Source organism: Silurus meridionalis, chromosome 3 (assembly GCF_014805685.1).
Source record: "Silurus meridionalis isolate SWU-2019-XX chromosome 3, ASM1480568v1, whole genome shotgun sequence".
In the NCBI taxonomy this organism is placed as follows: Eukaryota; Metazoa; Chordata; class Actinopteri; order Siluriformes; family Siluridae; genus Silurus; species Silurus meridionalis.
Genome location: NC_060886.1, coordinates 25,283,962 through 25,301,039, shown reverse-complemented (window position 1 = coordinate 25,301,039; position 17,078 = coordinate 25,283,962). Strand labels below are relative to the sequence as shown.

General features: G+C 39.8%; 1 protein-coding gene across 3 annotated transcripts in view; it reads left to right on the top strand.

Moving 5' to 3' along the window:
• Positions 1 to 705: 705 nt before the first annotated feature.
• The window catches only part of LOC124383134 (coiled-coil domain-containing protein 148-like), a 77,622-nt gene continuing 61,249 nt past the window's right edge, over positions 706 to 17,078 (top strand). Inside the window, exons 1-3 of one of the 3 annotated variants that reach the window (XM_046845526.1) lie at positions 706 to 797; positions 1,785 to 1,929; positions 16,177 to 16,272. In XM_046845526.1, coding sequence (XP_046701482.1) covers positions 1,873 to 1,929; positions 16,177 to 16,272 — 153 coding nt within the window. In that variant the 5' untranslated portion in view covers positions 706 to 797; positions 1,785 to 1,872. Of the gene's footprint in view, positions 798 to 1,784; positions 1,930 to 14,725; positions 14,774 to 16,176; positions 16,273 to 17,078 lie in introns of those variants that run through there. The other 2 variants (XM_046845527.1, XM_046845528.1) reach the window with 2 other exon arrangements.

Below are 17,078 nucleotides of genomic sequence, written 5' to 3'. Positions count from 1 at the left end.
CCTTTAACATCCAGCTTCACATTCATCACCCTTTCAAAAACTCTTTTTACCTTCATTACACTTTTAATGTACTCTTTCTTTAATATCACCCCTACACCATTTTCCTTCCATCCACACCATGGTAGAACAGTTTAAACCCAATGTTCCTGGCCTTACGCCCTTTCCACTTGGTCTCCTGAAAACACAACATATCTACCTTTCTCCTCTCCATCATATCAGCTATCTCTCTCCCTTTACCAGTCATAGTACCAACATTTAAAGTACCAACCCGAATCTCCACTCTCCTACACTTCTCCTTTCCCTGCTGTCTCTGTAGATGTCCTCCTCCTCTCCTCCTCCTCCTTTGGCGAACATTATCCCAACTTCCACCGGTACCCTGTTCGTTAACAAATAAAGGGGATAAAATAATTATTTCCCCCACTGCAGGGTTAACAGGAACTATATGCAAATTTTACTTTTGGTCCATGTATTACAGCTCCATTGACAAGTGCTTTCAACCAATACATCAATCAGTACACTTTAAAAAAAATGTTCTATAGGGCTTCCTCAAAGGTTTGGTGGATAATCTTTAATTCTTAGATGCAAAAACCTCATTTATGTTTATGCAGGAACTTTAACCGAACAATAGCGTAAGACTGAACAACTATGACTAGAGTAAAAGTCTCAGAATGTCTGATGTGCTGCATCCTATTCTCATTGTTTAAGGGAGCAAGCGGAGGCAGATATGAGGAACTTCCTGATCAGAAGCAGGCTGGAAGAAGAGGAGAATGATTTCTTCACTGAACTGCTGAATTTTGGTAAAGAATTTTTATCAGTTGAATATATTTACAATTTTATTATATAATGATACCCAAAAACAGTGTTATTTAGCTTTACACTTCATAATGTTTTGATGCTTTGTCATAAATGTCCTGGAGCACAATAATGCCATCAAGCAGACTAATGTCAGAGTAGAATACATTACATTAATGTGCCAATGTTGCCTGGTTAAGTGAAGTGTATAATGTCAGGGGTAGAGATAGGGACTGTTTTATGCAGAGCAGTGAATGTTCGTTTGTAAGTAAAATGTGAACACATTCCATGAAAATAAATAAAACTGTATATTAATTTGTAAAATAGTGTTCTATTTGTTTAAAGTTTTGGGTTATAAATACTATTATATCTACTTGTGCAGCAGGGACAATTTTGACTGAAAACATTAGCTTGGCTGGAGTGGTAATGACATTAAAAAGGCAGGATATTGATTATCATAGCCTGAAAAACTGATGAGTCGCCACCGGCTTGCTTATTAGGGACAAACTTACTCTTATAAAGAACGTCTTATTCATTTCTATCACCACATTATCTGTGTAAAGCTTGAGACAATGTTCATTGTTAAAAGCGCTATAGAAATAAAAATGAATTGTTAAGATACTACAGATTTTACTATATAATAGACTCAGGTAATGGGGTATTTTATTTAAATATTCAAACAAAAGAGTTATATTAATACCTGTAACCTTGTACAGGGGTAAAACACCTGTACCTCGGTTGATTTATGCATTTCTTAGCTGCACAATGCATTATATCATGCAAATCAATCTCATCAAATATGTGTGAGCGATCATATCATGGATGTTGGCATGATATGGATATGGCCAGGCACAACCTGGTTTGAGCATTTCTGAAAATACGGACCTCTGGTGAACATCATACACAACAATATCTAGAATTTACACAGAATGTTACAAATGTCATTCAATACAAATACAAACAAGATATTGATGTTGTGTGTTTGTGTGTAGATCTGAATTTGGAGCATGAACGTGACTCATTTCGCTTGGCTACAGTAGATCCAGTGTGTCAGCTAAGGAAAACCTGCTCTGCAGACTGATGTCACAGCCTCCAGTAGCCAATCAGCATGCAGACTGGGTGCAAGTCCTTCAGCAGGTATATAAATGAATACCAATACAGTCATTACCTTCAAAACACCCTATACTCTTCCTCTCTTTCTCTCTCTCTTTTAAACACATGCATCACACAATTTTTAACATTTGATGGTTAATTGCCAGGCATGTCTGTTTACAAAGTTGCTGAAGCATAAAATTACTAAATGCAAGCCATGTAAGACATTTGATGCATTCTAAATGTCTTAGCTGTGATAAAAAAATGACCATAGTTACACTATTAAACAAATGGATATTGTGCAGATACATATCAATTTGGTCCCTGAGGGTCCAAATATTATAAATCAACACTCAGAGATTCCCTACTCATATAACTCTATACCTTTTTAGTTACTGATTAATTCACATAAATTACAGAATAGTATAAAGATATAACAAGCATAACTAAATAGAGCCCAAAGTAGATGCAGATGTTATGAGAAGAAACCTTAAGAGGAACCAGACTTAAAAGGAAAACCCATCCTCATTTGGGTGATATCAAGAGTGTGATTATAGATATTTAAACAATACAAAACACCGGAGAATGAGAACTACAACCTGAGTGTAATATTATGAGTAATGTCCTTTCTACGGTCTTATACAGTCTGTTGATGTTATGGAACCCAGAGCTACTGAGCAACTCGTAAAATAGCAATCTGAGATCATAGATCCAACACCAACTCCTACATGCCAGAGTCCAAACTCTACAACATCAGGATGCCTCGGGATGTGTAGAGAAAAAGAAGCAGTGGAGAGGAATTAGCATAGCTGCTGTTCATAATATTAACAAGCACAAGTTGATAATGTGCATTTGATCAGATGTACTGGAGCACAAGGTTATGATGTGATGTGTGTTATGTGTATGACTCACTAAAAAGATAAGTTTTTAATCTGCACTTAAACTAGGAGAGTGTGTCCAAACCACGAACACTGTCAGAAAGACTATTCCAAAGTTCAGGAGCTAAATGTGAGAATGGTATACTGCCTTTAGTGGACTTTGCTATTCTAGAAACTACTAGAACTCCAGAGTTTTGAGATCTCAAAGAGCTTAACAGATTGTAGTGTGTTAGAAGACTGGATAGATACGTGGGAGTCAAATTATTTAAGGCTTTGTAAGTAAGTAGCAATAGTTTGTAGTCGATCTTTGTAGCCAGTGTAGGGATGATAGGATTGGGGTTATTTGGTCATATTTTCTCGACCTTGTGAGAACTCTGGCTGCTGCATTCTGGAATAACTGTAGCTTGTTTATTAATGCTGCAGGACAACCACCTAGAAATGCATTACAATAGTCCAGTCTGGAGGTCCTGAACGCATGGATGAGCTTCTCTGCATCAGATATAGACAACATATTTCTTAGCTTAGCAATATTTCTAAGGTGGAAGAAGCCTGCTTTTGTAATATGGATGATTTTTAAAAGACAAGTTGCTGTCTAAAATAACTCCCAGGTCTTTTACTGTTGAACTACTAGTTACAGTACCTCCTTCTAAATGCAAGTTGGATTGCTGGAGCTTTTGTGTATTATTTTTTGGGCCGATGAGCAAAATCTCTGTCTTATCAAAATTTTATAATAGAAAGTTATTCGTCATCCAATCTTTTAATTCTTCAACACACTTAGTTAACCAAGCCAATTGAGATGTTTTGTCTGGTTTTGATGAGACATATACTTTGGTATCATTGGCATAACAGTGGAAACCAATCCCATGACTTCTAATAATATTTCCTAAGGGTAGCTTGTATATTGTAAAAAGCAGGGGTCGTAGAACTTAACGTTGTGGCACCCCATAATTCAGTTGCATTACCCTGAATAGTTCTTGTCAGAGTCTGGAAATGTTCTGGGTTTGTTTAACTTTGGCCACTAGATCCCGCCACTGGGCCCTTATCCCCTACTCCCTAGCCCCTAACCGTTTAATGTTTCCCATCTGGTCCTTGTTAGGTTTGTGTATTTAGGTTACCCCTTTTGCCTTGGTCTTGGTTGGTTCATTATATTTGTCATTATTTTTGTTGTGGTAGAGTCATCTTGATATTGGTCTTGGTATTTGCATTTGAATCTGGATATGTGTGGGTTTGTTTGTTGTTCTGTTTGGTGAGTGTCTTTCTATAATGTTTGATTTCTGTGTCTGCTGCTTTTCTCAAGTTTTCTCTAGTCTACTGTTTTCCCTAGCCTCCTGGTTTCTCCTGTCTTTCCTAGTCTCCGAGCATCTCCTGGCTTCCCTAGTATCCTGACTTCTCCTGTCTTCCCAAATCATTTATCTTCCTGAGTCTCCTGGCTTCTTCTGGTTTCCCTAGGCTCCTGTCTTCTCTAGTCTCCTGTCTTCTTGAGTTTTCTTGAGTCTTCTGTCTTCTCCTGTCTTCCCGAGTCTCCTGTCTCCAGGCCTGTGCCCTTGGTCGTCCAGCGACCCATAAGGTTACATGCATTCCACCCTCCTCCGTTTTAGGCCCCAGACCAGATGAAACTAACTGGCTGTGTCCAGTGCGAGCACTGGACTTACGTCCACAGGACGGGTCCCTGGAGGAAGTCTAACCAACTGTTTGTTTGCTATGGCCCTCCGAGGAGAGGCCTCCCTGCTATAAGCAAACCTTAAAGCAGATGGTTGATTGATGCCATCGCATCCTCTTATGAGACCTCTCCCTGCTACATTCAGGGTCAGAGCTTACTTCACCCAGAGTGTGGCAGCCTCTTAGGCTTGGTCCTCTGGAGTACCCCTCTAAGATATCTGCAAATCTGCAGGCTGGTCCACCCCGCTGACCTTCACCTGGTTCTACAACCTGGACATCAGTGCCACTTCTGGCCCCTCTGTCTTTTGACCTAGCTGTGCCCATACACACTAAGCAGGGACTGGTCAGTCTGGCGTGATTGGAAACTTGTTCCCAAAGTGTTGTGACGTAGCTCGAGTTCCTGAAAAGGAATGTCTCTAGCTTACATATGTAACCCTAGTTCCCTGTGGAAACGAGAAGCTGCGTTTCTATGCCACACTGCAGGCGTCCCTGTAGCGCTTCCTTCTCTTTTACAGAAGCTGGTGCCAGGTTCACTCCATGTGCATTTTATACTTCCTGGTTGTGACATAACTCCACCAGTGATGCAGTGTCCAGTGTCTAATTTTGACTGTTTACACACATTATTTCAGAGCATGGACAACACAGTCACGTTCCCAAAGCGTTGTGATGCAGTGTTTTGTTCCCTCAGGGAACTATGGTTACATACGTAACCTAGAGATGTTTCATGTCCTTTCGGTGTTACCCTGTTAGCAACACCAATTGTCTTCTGTGGACAAAACTTTTAACATACCTATAAATTAAAATTTTAATCTTTTGTAATAAAAATTAATTTGCTAAATGAGGAATAAAACATAAGATTTAATGCTACTGTAAAATAATACATTTAATGGTAGAAAAAGAAACACCCTGCTTTGTGCCTCTGACATGACACAGCCCTGGTATTGATTAGTTTCTTATAACGGAAACAGAGGGCAACAGGATTCACCCAGGTATTTGTCAAATTAATTTCAAAATATTCCCATACCACACGTTTGTATGCACATCAAAACACCTTTTGACACAAACACATCAGCAAGTATTGAGAGAGATTGAGAAACAAAAATTCTTGCTGCATCTTGTCTATAATAATAAAGAAAATGACTTGATTAAACACGTTTCTGACCTTTCACAACCCTGTTTACGTTTGCACCGGGTACTAAAGTATAAAAAATTTAATTGAAAGTGGTTATTATTGCAGTATTAAAATACTGAGCTATTAACAGAGACCCTGATCGCACATAGGTAACAGAAAGCAGCTAGCAGATGGACAAACATCAGTTCGAGTTGAGTCTGAGAGCGTTTCCCTGGTCAGTGGCTGTGAACTGGAAAATGAGTAGCACCATCATGCTGCTGTTATAATCCTGGGAAGGTCTTTTAACTCTTTTGCACCAGGCTGTGTTGAGACTTGCATGAATCATAAATCATTGCTGAGAATTTAGAACAAGAACAAGACATTTTTCTTGGTGTTGGTGTTACATGAAAAGCAGGATGTACACAGAATAATATGTAAAATATTATTGTTATAGTCATATTCGTGGATATGTCCTGATTCGAAGGTTGTCAGTTCAAATAACCACAGTGCCAAGCTGTCACAACCTGGGCCCTTGAGCAAGGCCTTTAGCCCTGAACTGCTCAGATGTATCATTGTAAGTTTCTTTGGATAAACCCTCTGCCAAATGCCAAGTGCCATACATGTAACTGTGTTTAACTTAATGTGTTGTAAAGCCAGCAATGAAAGGAAATTCTATTAGAAACTTGGCTGCCTGAGCTTCGGAAATCATCCAGCCAAGTTTTTCTTAGCAGGTGTAGCATTTTTTTCTCATTTAACATCAAGAAGTCTTTTTCATGGGTTGTGAAATAGGACATCTGTCCTGTTTCTAACTTTCTTGCAACTTGTAACTTTCTTGGGGAGGTTGTAGCTCATTGGTTAAGGAATTGGACTTTGGTTTGGAAGGTCACAATTTCAAATCCAACCACCACCAAGCTGCCAATGTTGGGCCCTTGAGTAAGGCCCTTAACCCACCCTGCTCAGTTGTAATTCGCTCTGGATAAGGGCGTCTGCCAAAATGCTGTAAATGTACCGGTAAATGCAACACTCATGGAGTGTGTCTCTGATTCCTAGTTATTTAAAAACCTTACTGTTAACAATCTTTTTAAAGCTTTTTAGTACTGAAACCGTTCCTGTTAAAGTCACAAATTATTTGCAATTTATTATTAATTATTAATTTTCTTGATAGGTTAAATAAGCCAAAACTAAATATATAGCAGTATGTGCAAAAATCAGACTCAAATCGTGACTAGAGCAAACACTAGCGATCATATTGATCCAGCTTAAGAATCCTTACATTGGCTTCCTGTCAGATTCCAGGTCGGATTCTCATGCTGATATATAAATCTCTGCACGGATTGGCTCCCCAGATGTTGTCTGAGCTTGGGGATGTTTTACACCACAAAATATAACCCCCAAATTAATTTTGATCTTATCAGACAGGTCTGCTAGTTGTTCCTCAGACTCAATTATGCTCTATTTGAATGAGGTGGCCAGAACCTGTGGCTGCAAAACAAACCCAAATCTTCACTTCACCAACACTGTGCTAGACAGATGTTATGTTATAATGAACCATCTCCACTTTGGTCTTGTCTGTCCAAAGAACATTGTTAAATGGGACATTGTCTTGTGGTATTTTTGCTACCTAAACCATGCTGACATGCTGTTTTTAGAGAGAAGATGCCCTTCCAAACAACCCATGTTTGTTCAAAATTCTTTTCTAATTGTACTGTCATGAACTTTCAGATTTGCTAAATGAGGCTGTAGTCTCTGAAATGTTACTCTTATTGTTTTTTTTGCAAATTTCTCCAAACAATTTCTAAATTTCTCTCTTTGTATGGTCTGATCAATCGGATAAATGGTCTGGGACATCCACTCCTGGCAAATGTCTTGAATGTTTTCCACTTGTGAATAATCTAATGCTAATCTTACTGTAGAATTTTTAAATTGTTTAAAACTGACCTTATAACCCTTCCCAGATTGAAGAAATGGGCTGGAGATAGAAATAGATGGTGTGACTTTGCATAAGCTTAACAAAAAATGCCATTGTAAAGGATTGCTGTAATCAAAGCAAAAGTAAGGCCAAATAAATATTTTAATCTTAAAACACGTGCTATATGATGCAAAAGAATATGTTCAGAGTTTGTGTTTAACTGCTCTGTATTGTAGCAGGAGCAGCAGATTAAACAAAAATGTGGTTTAAAATATGGAACAAGCACATGCTAGATGTGAAACGGTCACTGCATTTTCCATCATCGTCCTAGTTGGCTCTATGATAAGAATATACCAATTGACTGTACAGTGTGTTACTGAATTAAAATGGGTTTCTGGCAGCAAACTGATACATTTTATTCATAAAACAAGAAGCCATGATAGAAGAAAGCGAAAGTAGCTGAACAGACACATAGAACATGTAGTAGACTCTCTGTATCAGTCACGCTCCTCTGGTTTTGATGGGAGATTGGAGAATGTGCTGTGTGTATGTGTCTCTTAGAAATACCTTCACATTGTAGGAATATAAATAGATCGCCTTGACATAAATTGTGTATTTTTACAGTATGTTCACACACTCCATACACTACAGTCTTTGATAGTCAGTGTTCTTAATGTTTTTGATGAATAGCAGATTCATGTGAATCTATTGGTTTTGTCCTAAATGTAAGTAATTAAATTGAATTTTGGACCACACACAGAGTAAATGAAAAAAAAACAAAAAGCAAAAAAACAGTTGCTCTGCGATGTTCCACTGGAAAAAAAACACCAGTTTGCACACCTTGTCACCTCACTGTGAAAATTTTTATCACACCCTTCTCCCACATTACATAACTGAAGCTCTGAATGGAGGTCCTGTTTCTAACCTTCTTACAACACTCGTATAGCATGTCTCTGCTTTCCAGTTATTTAAACACCTTACTGTTAACAATCTTTTTGAGCCTTTTCAGAAACCGTTCTTGTTAAATTCACAAATGATTTGCAATTTATTGTTAATTATTAACTATTAATCTTACTGCTCATAGTCAGTTTGTCTCCATGGGTTGTTTTAGGTATAAGATTCAATTAGGTTACATTTTGGGATCTTTTGCATTTTAGTATTTTTATTTTTCCCCTTAATCAGCTTATTTAAATCTCTTGGCTTAGATTATCAATTTTACAGTGTAAATGGAAAACAGTTGCTCTGCGATGTTCCACCTAAAAACAAAATGCAGGCCTTATCATCTTACTGCGAACATTTTTTATCACACCCTTCACCCACATTACATAACTGAAGCTCTGAATGGAAGGATCTAATGCTATTTGCCTGTGTATGATTATTAAATTCCTCACCTCTAGTGCGAGTAATGATGGGAAAAGGGGACAGGGTTCATATTCAGTATGTTAATGGCTTCGGTGATACATACATGCTGTTGGTGAGGGCACACTTTCCAAGGCATGAGATATGAGTCATCTAATAAGCTGGCTCTCTCATTCTTCTCATTCACTGCTATATACAAATAAAAACCCACTCTCTCTCTCTCTCTCTCTCTCTCTCTCTCTCTCTCTCTCTTCCTGTATTATGGATTTTTAAGCGGATCTACTTCGTTTCAAACCTTTATAGATTTTTTTGAAGATAAATCTTAAAATGTGAGAAAGCTTGCCTGGACAGGAGGATGTAGGCTTTATTTTCTATATTAGCTTTCAAGCAGAATGTAAGTGCTTCCTCCATTGGTAAATTTCACCCTAAGGTAAGAGCAGACCCTGAAATAAATTGTCCAAAATATGGAGCTACATAGTCATTTCTTTAGTAGGATTAAATCATTTCTCTGAGGAATATGCCAGAAAGAGCTCTTTAGGCCAAGGCCAGTTTACATAAAATCATAGCTAATAACATTTAAATAATACTATTAACAATTTTAGCCTAGCATCCTCACCCCCTGTTAATAGCCCTATAGTTATTTAAATTGTTTTTGTCCACATGGACTACAATGTTCTGCATGATGACAATGTCAAGACAGATATGCATCTAGAATGCTTTTTTTCTAATGCCATTTAGTGTCACTTGAAAGGTTTATGCCACTGCATTGGAACACACTATGACCATAGTCATAATTTAGTTTATATAATTTATAAAGAGAGAGAGAGAGAGATTATTAAATCTTTGTATTAATTTGTATTAAATATTTCTTGACAATAAGAAGCAAAAAATAAAATTCATTCACTATGATGCACTAAAAATGCGAAGAAGGTGCAGTGCAAATATGAATAAATGCAAGAACTTCTTCTTCTTCTTCTTTCGGCTGCTCCCATTAGGGGTCACCACAACGGATCATCCGTCTCCATACTACTTTGTCCTTTACATCTGCCTCTTTCAAACCAACTACCTGCATGTCTTCCTTCACCACATTCATAAACCTCCTCCTTGGCTTTCCACCTTCTGCACCTCTTCTCCCTGCAACCACACCACTCCACTGCCCTCCCTCTTATTAACACACTTAACTTAATTAACACGTCTTACTCCTTCTGACTTTTATTTCCCTTCACTCCAGCACGTACCTCCAGCTCTCCAGGTTTTTCTTAACCTGCTCCCTACTCTCACCACAAATAAAATGTCTGACCTCGTTTGTCAACCTGTCCATCACCACTACAAACAGGAAAGGGCTCAGTGCCGATCCTTGATGCAGTCCAGCCTCCACCTTGAACCAGTCTGTTGTTCCTACTGCACAATTCACTGCTGTCACACTGTCCCCATACATGTCCTGCACCACCCTCACATACTTCTCTGACACACCTGACTTCCTCATACAATACCACAACTACTTTTTCAGCAACCTGACATACGCTTTCTCTAAATCCACAAACACACAATGCAACTCCTTCTGACCTTCTCTATACTTTTCCATCAACATTCTCAAAGCAAATAATGCATTTTGTAGTGCTCTTCCTCAACATGGAATGATACTGGTGCTCACAGATGGTCACCTCTTCTCTCAACCTGGCTTCCACTACTCTTTCCCATAACTTCATGGTGTGACTGATCAACTTTATTCCCCTGTAGTTACTGCAGGTCTGCACATCTCCCTTATTCTTGACAACCGTTACCAGCACACTCCTTCTTCATTACTCAGGCATTCTCTCACCTTCCAAAATCTTGTTGAACAATCTGGTTAAAAACTTCATTGCCAACTTAAATAAACATTTTCATACTTTTTACCGTTATGTCGTCATCTGTTCCAACCGACTTTCTACTCTTCATCATTCTAATAGCTGCTCTCACTTCTTCTTTACTAATCCAGTGCACTTTCTGCTTCACCATCTCCACATCATTCAACCTTTTCTAATTCTCTCTCTCTCTCTCTCTCTCTCTCTCTCTCTCTCTCTCTTTCTCTCTTTTCTTTCATTTCCTTCATTCATCAGTTGCTCAAAATACTCCCTCCATCTTCTTAACACACCCTCCTCATTAGTCAACACATTTCAATCTGAATCTTTTATTGCTCTAACTTGCAGCACATCCTTCACAGCTTGGTCCCTCTGCCTGGCCAATCGGTACAAATCCTTTTCTACTTCCTTAATGTCCAACTTCTCATACAGCTCCTCATACACATTTCCTTTCTTTAGCTACAACTCCTTGTACCCCTGCCTACTTTTCCCATCACTCTGTCGATCCCAATTTTGTTTATGCTTTCCTGCACTTCCTCATTCCACCACTCTTTGTATTCCTTTCTATTTCCAGATGTCACACCAAGTACCTTTCTAGCTGTCTCCTTATCACTTCTGCAGTAGTTTCCCAATCATCCAACACCTCTTCACCACCACCGAGCCCCTGTCTGACCTCTTCCCTGAATCTCACACTACAGTCTTCTTCTTTCAGTTTCCACCATTTTGTTCAAACCATTCTACGGACTACCCATCAATTCTGTCTAGCTACACTGTCCCCGGCAAAAAACATATCTCCTTTAGGTTGCATCTCCTACATAGAACATAGTCCACTTCTGTGCACCTTCCTCCACTCTTATATGCCACCCTGTGCTCCTCCTTCTCCTTAAGGCCATAAGAGAGCTAAGGTTAAGTACGTAACCTGGAGTTGTTCCCTTTCAGGAACTCAAGCTGCATTGAAACGTTTTGGGAACGAGTGTCCAATCATGCCACACTGACCAGTTCTTGCCTAGTGTGTGAGAGCACATCCAGAACGCAGGACAGAGGAGCCGGAATTTCCTCTAAGGTCGAGGTAAGAACCTGACGAAGGTCAGCGGGGTGGACCAGCCCGCAGCATTGCAAATGTCCTGGAGTGGGACTCCAGCGGACCAGGCTATAGGGGCCGCCACACTCCAACAGGAGTAAACTTGACCCTGAAAGGAGCGGGAAAACCAGAGGGCTCATATGAAATAGCATCCACAATCCACCTACTGAGAATCTGCTTGTTGCCTATAGGGGCCATAGCAGACAAACAGCTGCTCTGACTTTCACCACGGACTCCAGAGTTGGTTTGTTTCTCCTGGTCAGGGGCTGAAAGGGAGGACAGTAGAATGCCTGCAACACAACAGGTCATGGGGAGCCACGGGCACGTTAGGTACATACCCTGGTGGTACATACCACCTCAGCCAATAGCTTGAAGGGGGGATCAGACAGAGCCGCGAACACGACAGGCAAGTCCCACACAGGCACTCTGGGTCACGTCCCGGGCCTCAGCCTCCAGGTGCCATGCAGGAACTTGTCACCAAAGGTGTCTACCCAGTGACTGCATTGTCCCCCAGCAGGCGGGGTACAATAAGCTCCGATAGCGGACACGTAACCCTTAAGGGTCGAAGAGCCAACCCTGTGGCAAACTGTCTAATTGGTGGTGCCTACAACGCACAGAGAACAAGCACCTTTTAGCGGCATACAACCTCCTCGTAGAGCTCTGGATTGGGGGATGGTCTCCGCTACCTCAGTAGAGAGACCAGCTGCTAAGAACTGTGCCCCCTCGTGGGCCACAGCCACAGCCTCCATACTCTGGGTGGGGGTGAACCAGAGTTCCCCCCACCTGGGAGAGGAGATCGCTCCTGGGAGGAATTTTCCAAGGAGGTTCTTTGAGGAGGGACACCATGTCCGTTAACCATAGTCTTCCCAGCCATCAAGATGCCACCAGGAGGAGACGGGCTCTTTCCTTGCAAACTCTCTCCATAACTTTTGGAACATAACCACTCCACTGAGTGGAATCACTCTGGATGCTGCTGCCACAAGTCCCAGCAGCTTCTGGAGCTGCTTCACAGTGAATGACTGACCTTCTCTCACTCTCTTGACTGTTGTGACGATAGCTTCGATCCAAATGGGAGACAGTTGTGCCCACTTAACAGTCGAGTCCCCCACTACGCCTAAGAAGGTGGTTCTCTGTACTGGAGAAAGCACACTCTTCTGGGTGTTTCGTCTTAACCCCAGTTCCTTCATACAGGAGAGAACTTGATGCCGGACTGCCAAACGCTCTGATCGAGCTGATATCAACCAATCATCAATTTGGGTCCGAATACAGATGCCCCGAAGCCTGGGTGGGGTCAAAGCTGAATCTGTGCATTTTGTAAAGGTGCGGGGTGAGAGCGCCAGGCCGAAAAGGAGGACCCGATATTTGTAAGCTTCGCCCCAGAAAGCAAACCTCAGGAAAATCCTATGAGCAGGATAGATGGATAAGTGGAATTATGCATTCATTAGATCTATCGTGACAAACCGGTCCTTGGACCTGATCTGAGACACGACCTGCTTAGGAGTAAGCATCCTTAACCTGAGCCTCATAAGCGAGTGGTTTCAGGAGCATAGATCTAGAACTGGCCCGTTCTTTTTTGGAACCCCGTATAAGCCGGAATCTCTAAATAAAGGAGGGACCACTTTTATGGTCTCTTTTCTTAGGAGCCTGCTTACTTCTACTACACATGTACCCCCCGAATGAAGCGGGGGTAATGAGGAACACACAGTCAGAAATTTTGCTTGCTCTAAAATCTCATGCCTGCACAGATTCAAACACAATGTGCTTACCTAAGCGGCTCTACGGCATGTGCATTTTGTAGCTTCCTGGTCGTTTGTAGCTTCCAGCTGGTGACGTTGGGCTTTGCCGTTGGTCGGATTGCACATGTGATTCAGAGTTTGAGCAACGCGGAAGCATTCCCAATGCGTTTTGATGTAGCTTGAGTTCCTACTGCATGCGCATTCTGTAGCTTCCTGGTCGTGACGTCACCCCGCCGGTGACGTTGCGCTTTGCCGTTGGCCGGATTGCACATGTGATTCAGAATGTGAGCAACGCGGAAGCATTCCAAATGTGTTTTGATGCAGCTAAAACTATGTTCTCTTTACCAACATCGGCATTGAAGTCTGCCCCAATTACCAATCTTTGTTGGCCTGGCCTTACACACAACATATCTACTTTTCTCTGCTCCATCATATCAGCTATCTCTCGTCCTTTACCAGTCATAGTACCAACATTTAAAGTACCAACCCAAACCTTCACTTTCATAGAGTTTTTGAAATGTAGCATACCTATGTTTTGTAGACATCTTTGAGTTTAGAACATTAAACTGACCAATTAATAAACACTGTAATCAAAATGGCTGCTCATAACAACACAGCAAACAAAGTAGCAATTTGTTAAGTCAAGTCAAGTCAAGACGCTTTTATTGTCTTTTCTACTATACACAGTGGTACACAGTACACAATAAGAAATGAGTCAACTTTCCTTCAGAACCCTGGTGCTACACTAAACAACACAGAGCTACAATAAACAACATAAATCTACATAAAATGCAACCTAGTGCAAACAGTGTAGAAAAAACACTGCAGACAGACAACACAAGACAGTGTGGAACAATACACATAACACAAGATCGATAAACCTATTGTATACTATATCTTAATACTATATTGTATTAAGAGCAGATTAAAAATGTATCTTTTTAGCAAAGCTACACATATTATACGTCACATATCATAAACATGTGCTTCAGTATATCTGATCAAATGCACATTATTAACTTGTGCTGTTAATATCATGAACAGCAGCTATGCTAATTTCTCTCCACTGCTTCTCTTTCTCTCCCCATCCCGAGACATCCTGAGGTTTGTCCAGCTCCAGTCACGTCCCACCTCATGAGGATTATGGACCTTTAAAGAAATAGATGCCGAACTCGCAAACTTCCCGTACCACCCAGAGACGTACCAGTGCCAATTGGATCCCACTACATGTGTGGAGTTTTGACATTGGACCTCCTGGAGTGTTTTAAGGCTCTGGCATGGAGAAGCTGGTGTTGGATCTGTGATGATCGAAAATGTTAAGCTATTTTATGAATTGCTCAGTAGCTCCTAGTTTTATAAGCATAAAGACTGTAAAAGACTGTAGAAAGAACATTACTCATAATCTAACACTCCAGTGCTCATGTTAGTTCTCACTCTCCAGTGTTCTGTATTGTTGAAAGACTATAATCACACTCTTGATGTCACCCAAATGAGGATGGGTTCCCCTTTTGAGTCTGGTTCCTCTCAAGGTGTCTTCCTCATGACATCTAAGGGAGTTTTTCCTTGCCACAGTCACCATGGCTGCTCATCAGGGATAAATGCACACCATTTACCTTGACTGTTGATTTCTGTAAAGCTGCTTTGAGACAATGTCTGTTGTAAAAAAAGCACTATAGAAATAAACTTGACTTGACTTGACTCTGAATATACAGTACTGTGCAAAGAGAACTATAAAAGACTATGAACAAGAGTATATGTAAAAAAACACAATGCAGTGCAAAAACAGCAGTAGCAGCAGTCGAGAGGTGCAACAAACAGCATGTTAACGGTATAATATGGTTAAGTATAAATAATTTGGTGCTCTTGACAATCTCCACTGAGGATCCATCGATGATCAGTGGAGAATGGCTGCTAGCATGTAGACATATAATTTGTTAATTGATTATACAGTTCAGTGTTTTGAGAAGGAATGCATACATCTCAATGCTTTCATCTCGACTGTTGCTATGTAAAGGCTAACATTTAGCTTATAATCACAAAGGTTTTAAATGGCAAACTACCAGTGACGGCTCCTGAAACCTTAACTGGAAAATCTTGCAAAGTGGTGTTTAAAGCCAAAATCCAAACCCCTTTTTTAAACAGTTAGTGTGTTATACTATAATTATTGGGTGTGCAATTTTAGACACAGCTCCTTATTCTTATAAAATTAAATGAACTATTGCTTTATGAAGAAATAGAACAAACACAAAGAACAAATAATGGAAGAAAAATTATGCTAGACCCATTTGATTGTTTTATATTCTTGTTTTTTTCTTGTGTGATATGATTCATCTTGCTTATTAATGATGAATATAAGTAACAACAGAAAGAAGAGAGAAGTTAATCGAAACGGAGGAGGAAAAGTAAATGTAGGCGAAAGCTATTACAGTCTAAATTTGTTTGTTAAATGTATATTTAAAGTAATTGAATGAGAGAAATGACAGGCAGACTTTTAAAAACCTCTGGGTCAGTGACTCTTTGCAAATGATCTCAATCATTCAATATATTATCTCCTGGTACTTATACTTTAGACCATATAAATGATTCCTTGGAAAATGTGGTTTGTTTTATTTATTTATTTTTTTTCTTGAACTCATGACCTCTGTCTGTGCCTTTGCTTACAGAAATGTTTCTCCTCCTTCATTTTTTATTCTTACCTATTTGTCTGTCTCTCCCCAGGTGGTATCTGTGAAGGAACAGCAGCAGGCTGTGATGGACAGACTGCAGGATGAGTGTGTTGCTCTTGAGCAAGAGCTAAGCACTGCTGGACTGGAGGTATTTATCACTCTGGCACTGTTCAGCACTGCATATTTTAGCAGGCTGATGCTGATTCTATTTTCAACTACATTAATTCGATGAGAGAAAGAAAACAATCCTGCCCTAGTTACTGTAGGATTTATAGCCCATAGTGTGAAATGATGTACGGCCGGCCGGACAGACAGACAGACAGACAGACAGACAGACAGACAGACAGACAGACTGATAGATAGATAGATAGATAGATAGATAGATAGATAGATGATAGATAGATAGATAGATAGATAGATAGATAGATAGATAGATAGATAGATAGATAGATAGATAGATATCACATCAATTTGCCAACAAGTTGTCAATTTTATTTTACAAGAAATCATCATATTTCTTTTTAAATCTGTTAATAGGTCTGTTTGAAAATGTGGACGGCCTATGAAACAAGGTATCACTTGTGTATGGTATAATATAACAGCTGTTTACTAAGAAACTGCACCATCCTTCCACTTCATTGAATATGAAGTGTTACAAGTACTGGCACTACATACTCCTTATATAAATGTTAAATAAAATCTCTGTTTTATTTATGTTCCACATTTTGAATCCTTTTATAATTAAAATTGTATTATGTGAAAATCATACATGTGAATAAACTGCTATTCAATTAATTACAACATATAAGCACAAGCTTCAGTTATGGAAAATGAATCTTCTGCCCAATCATATTTAAGAATTCTACATCACAGTGGTACATATTTTTAACGATAACAAACTTTATATTATATAATACATAGCCCAGTAACACTGTGAAAAAAGTTGAAAGTGTT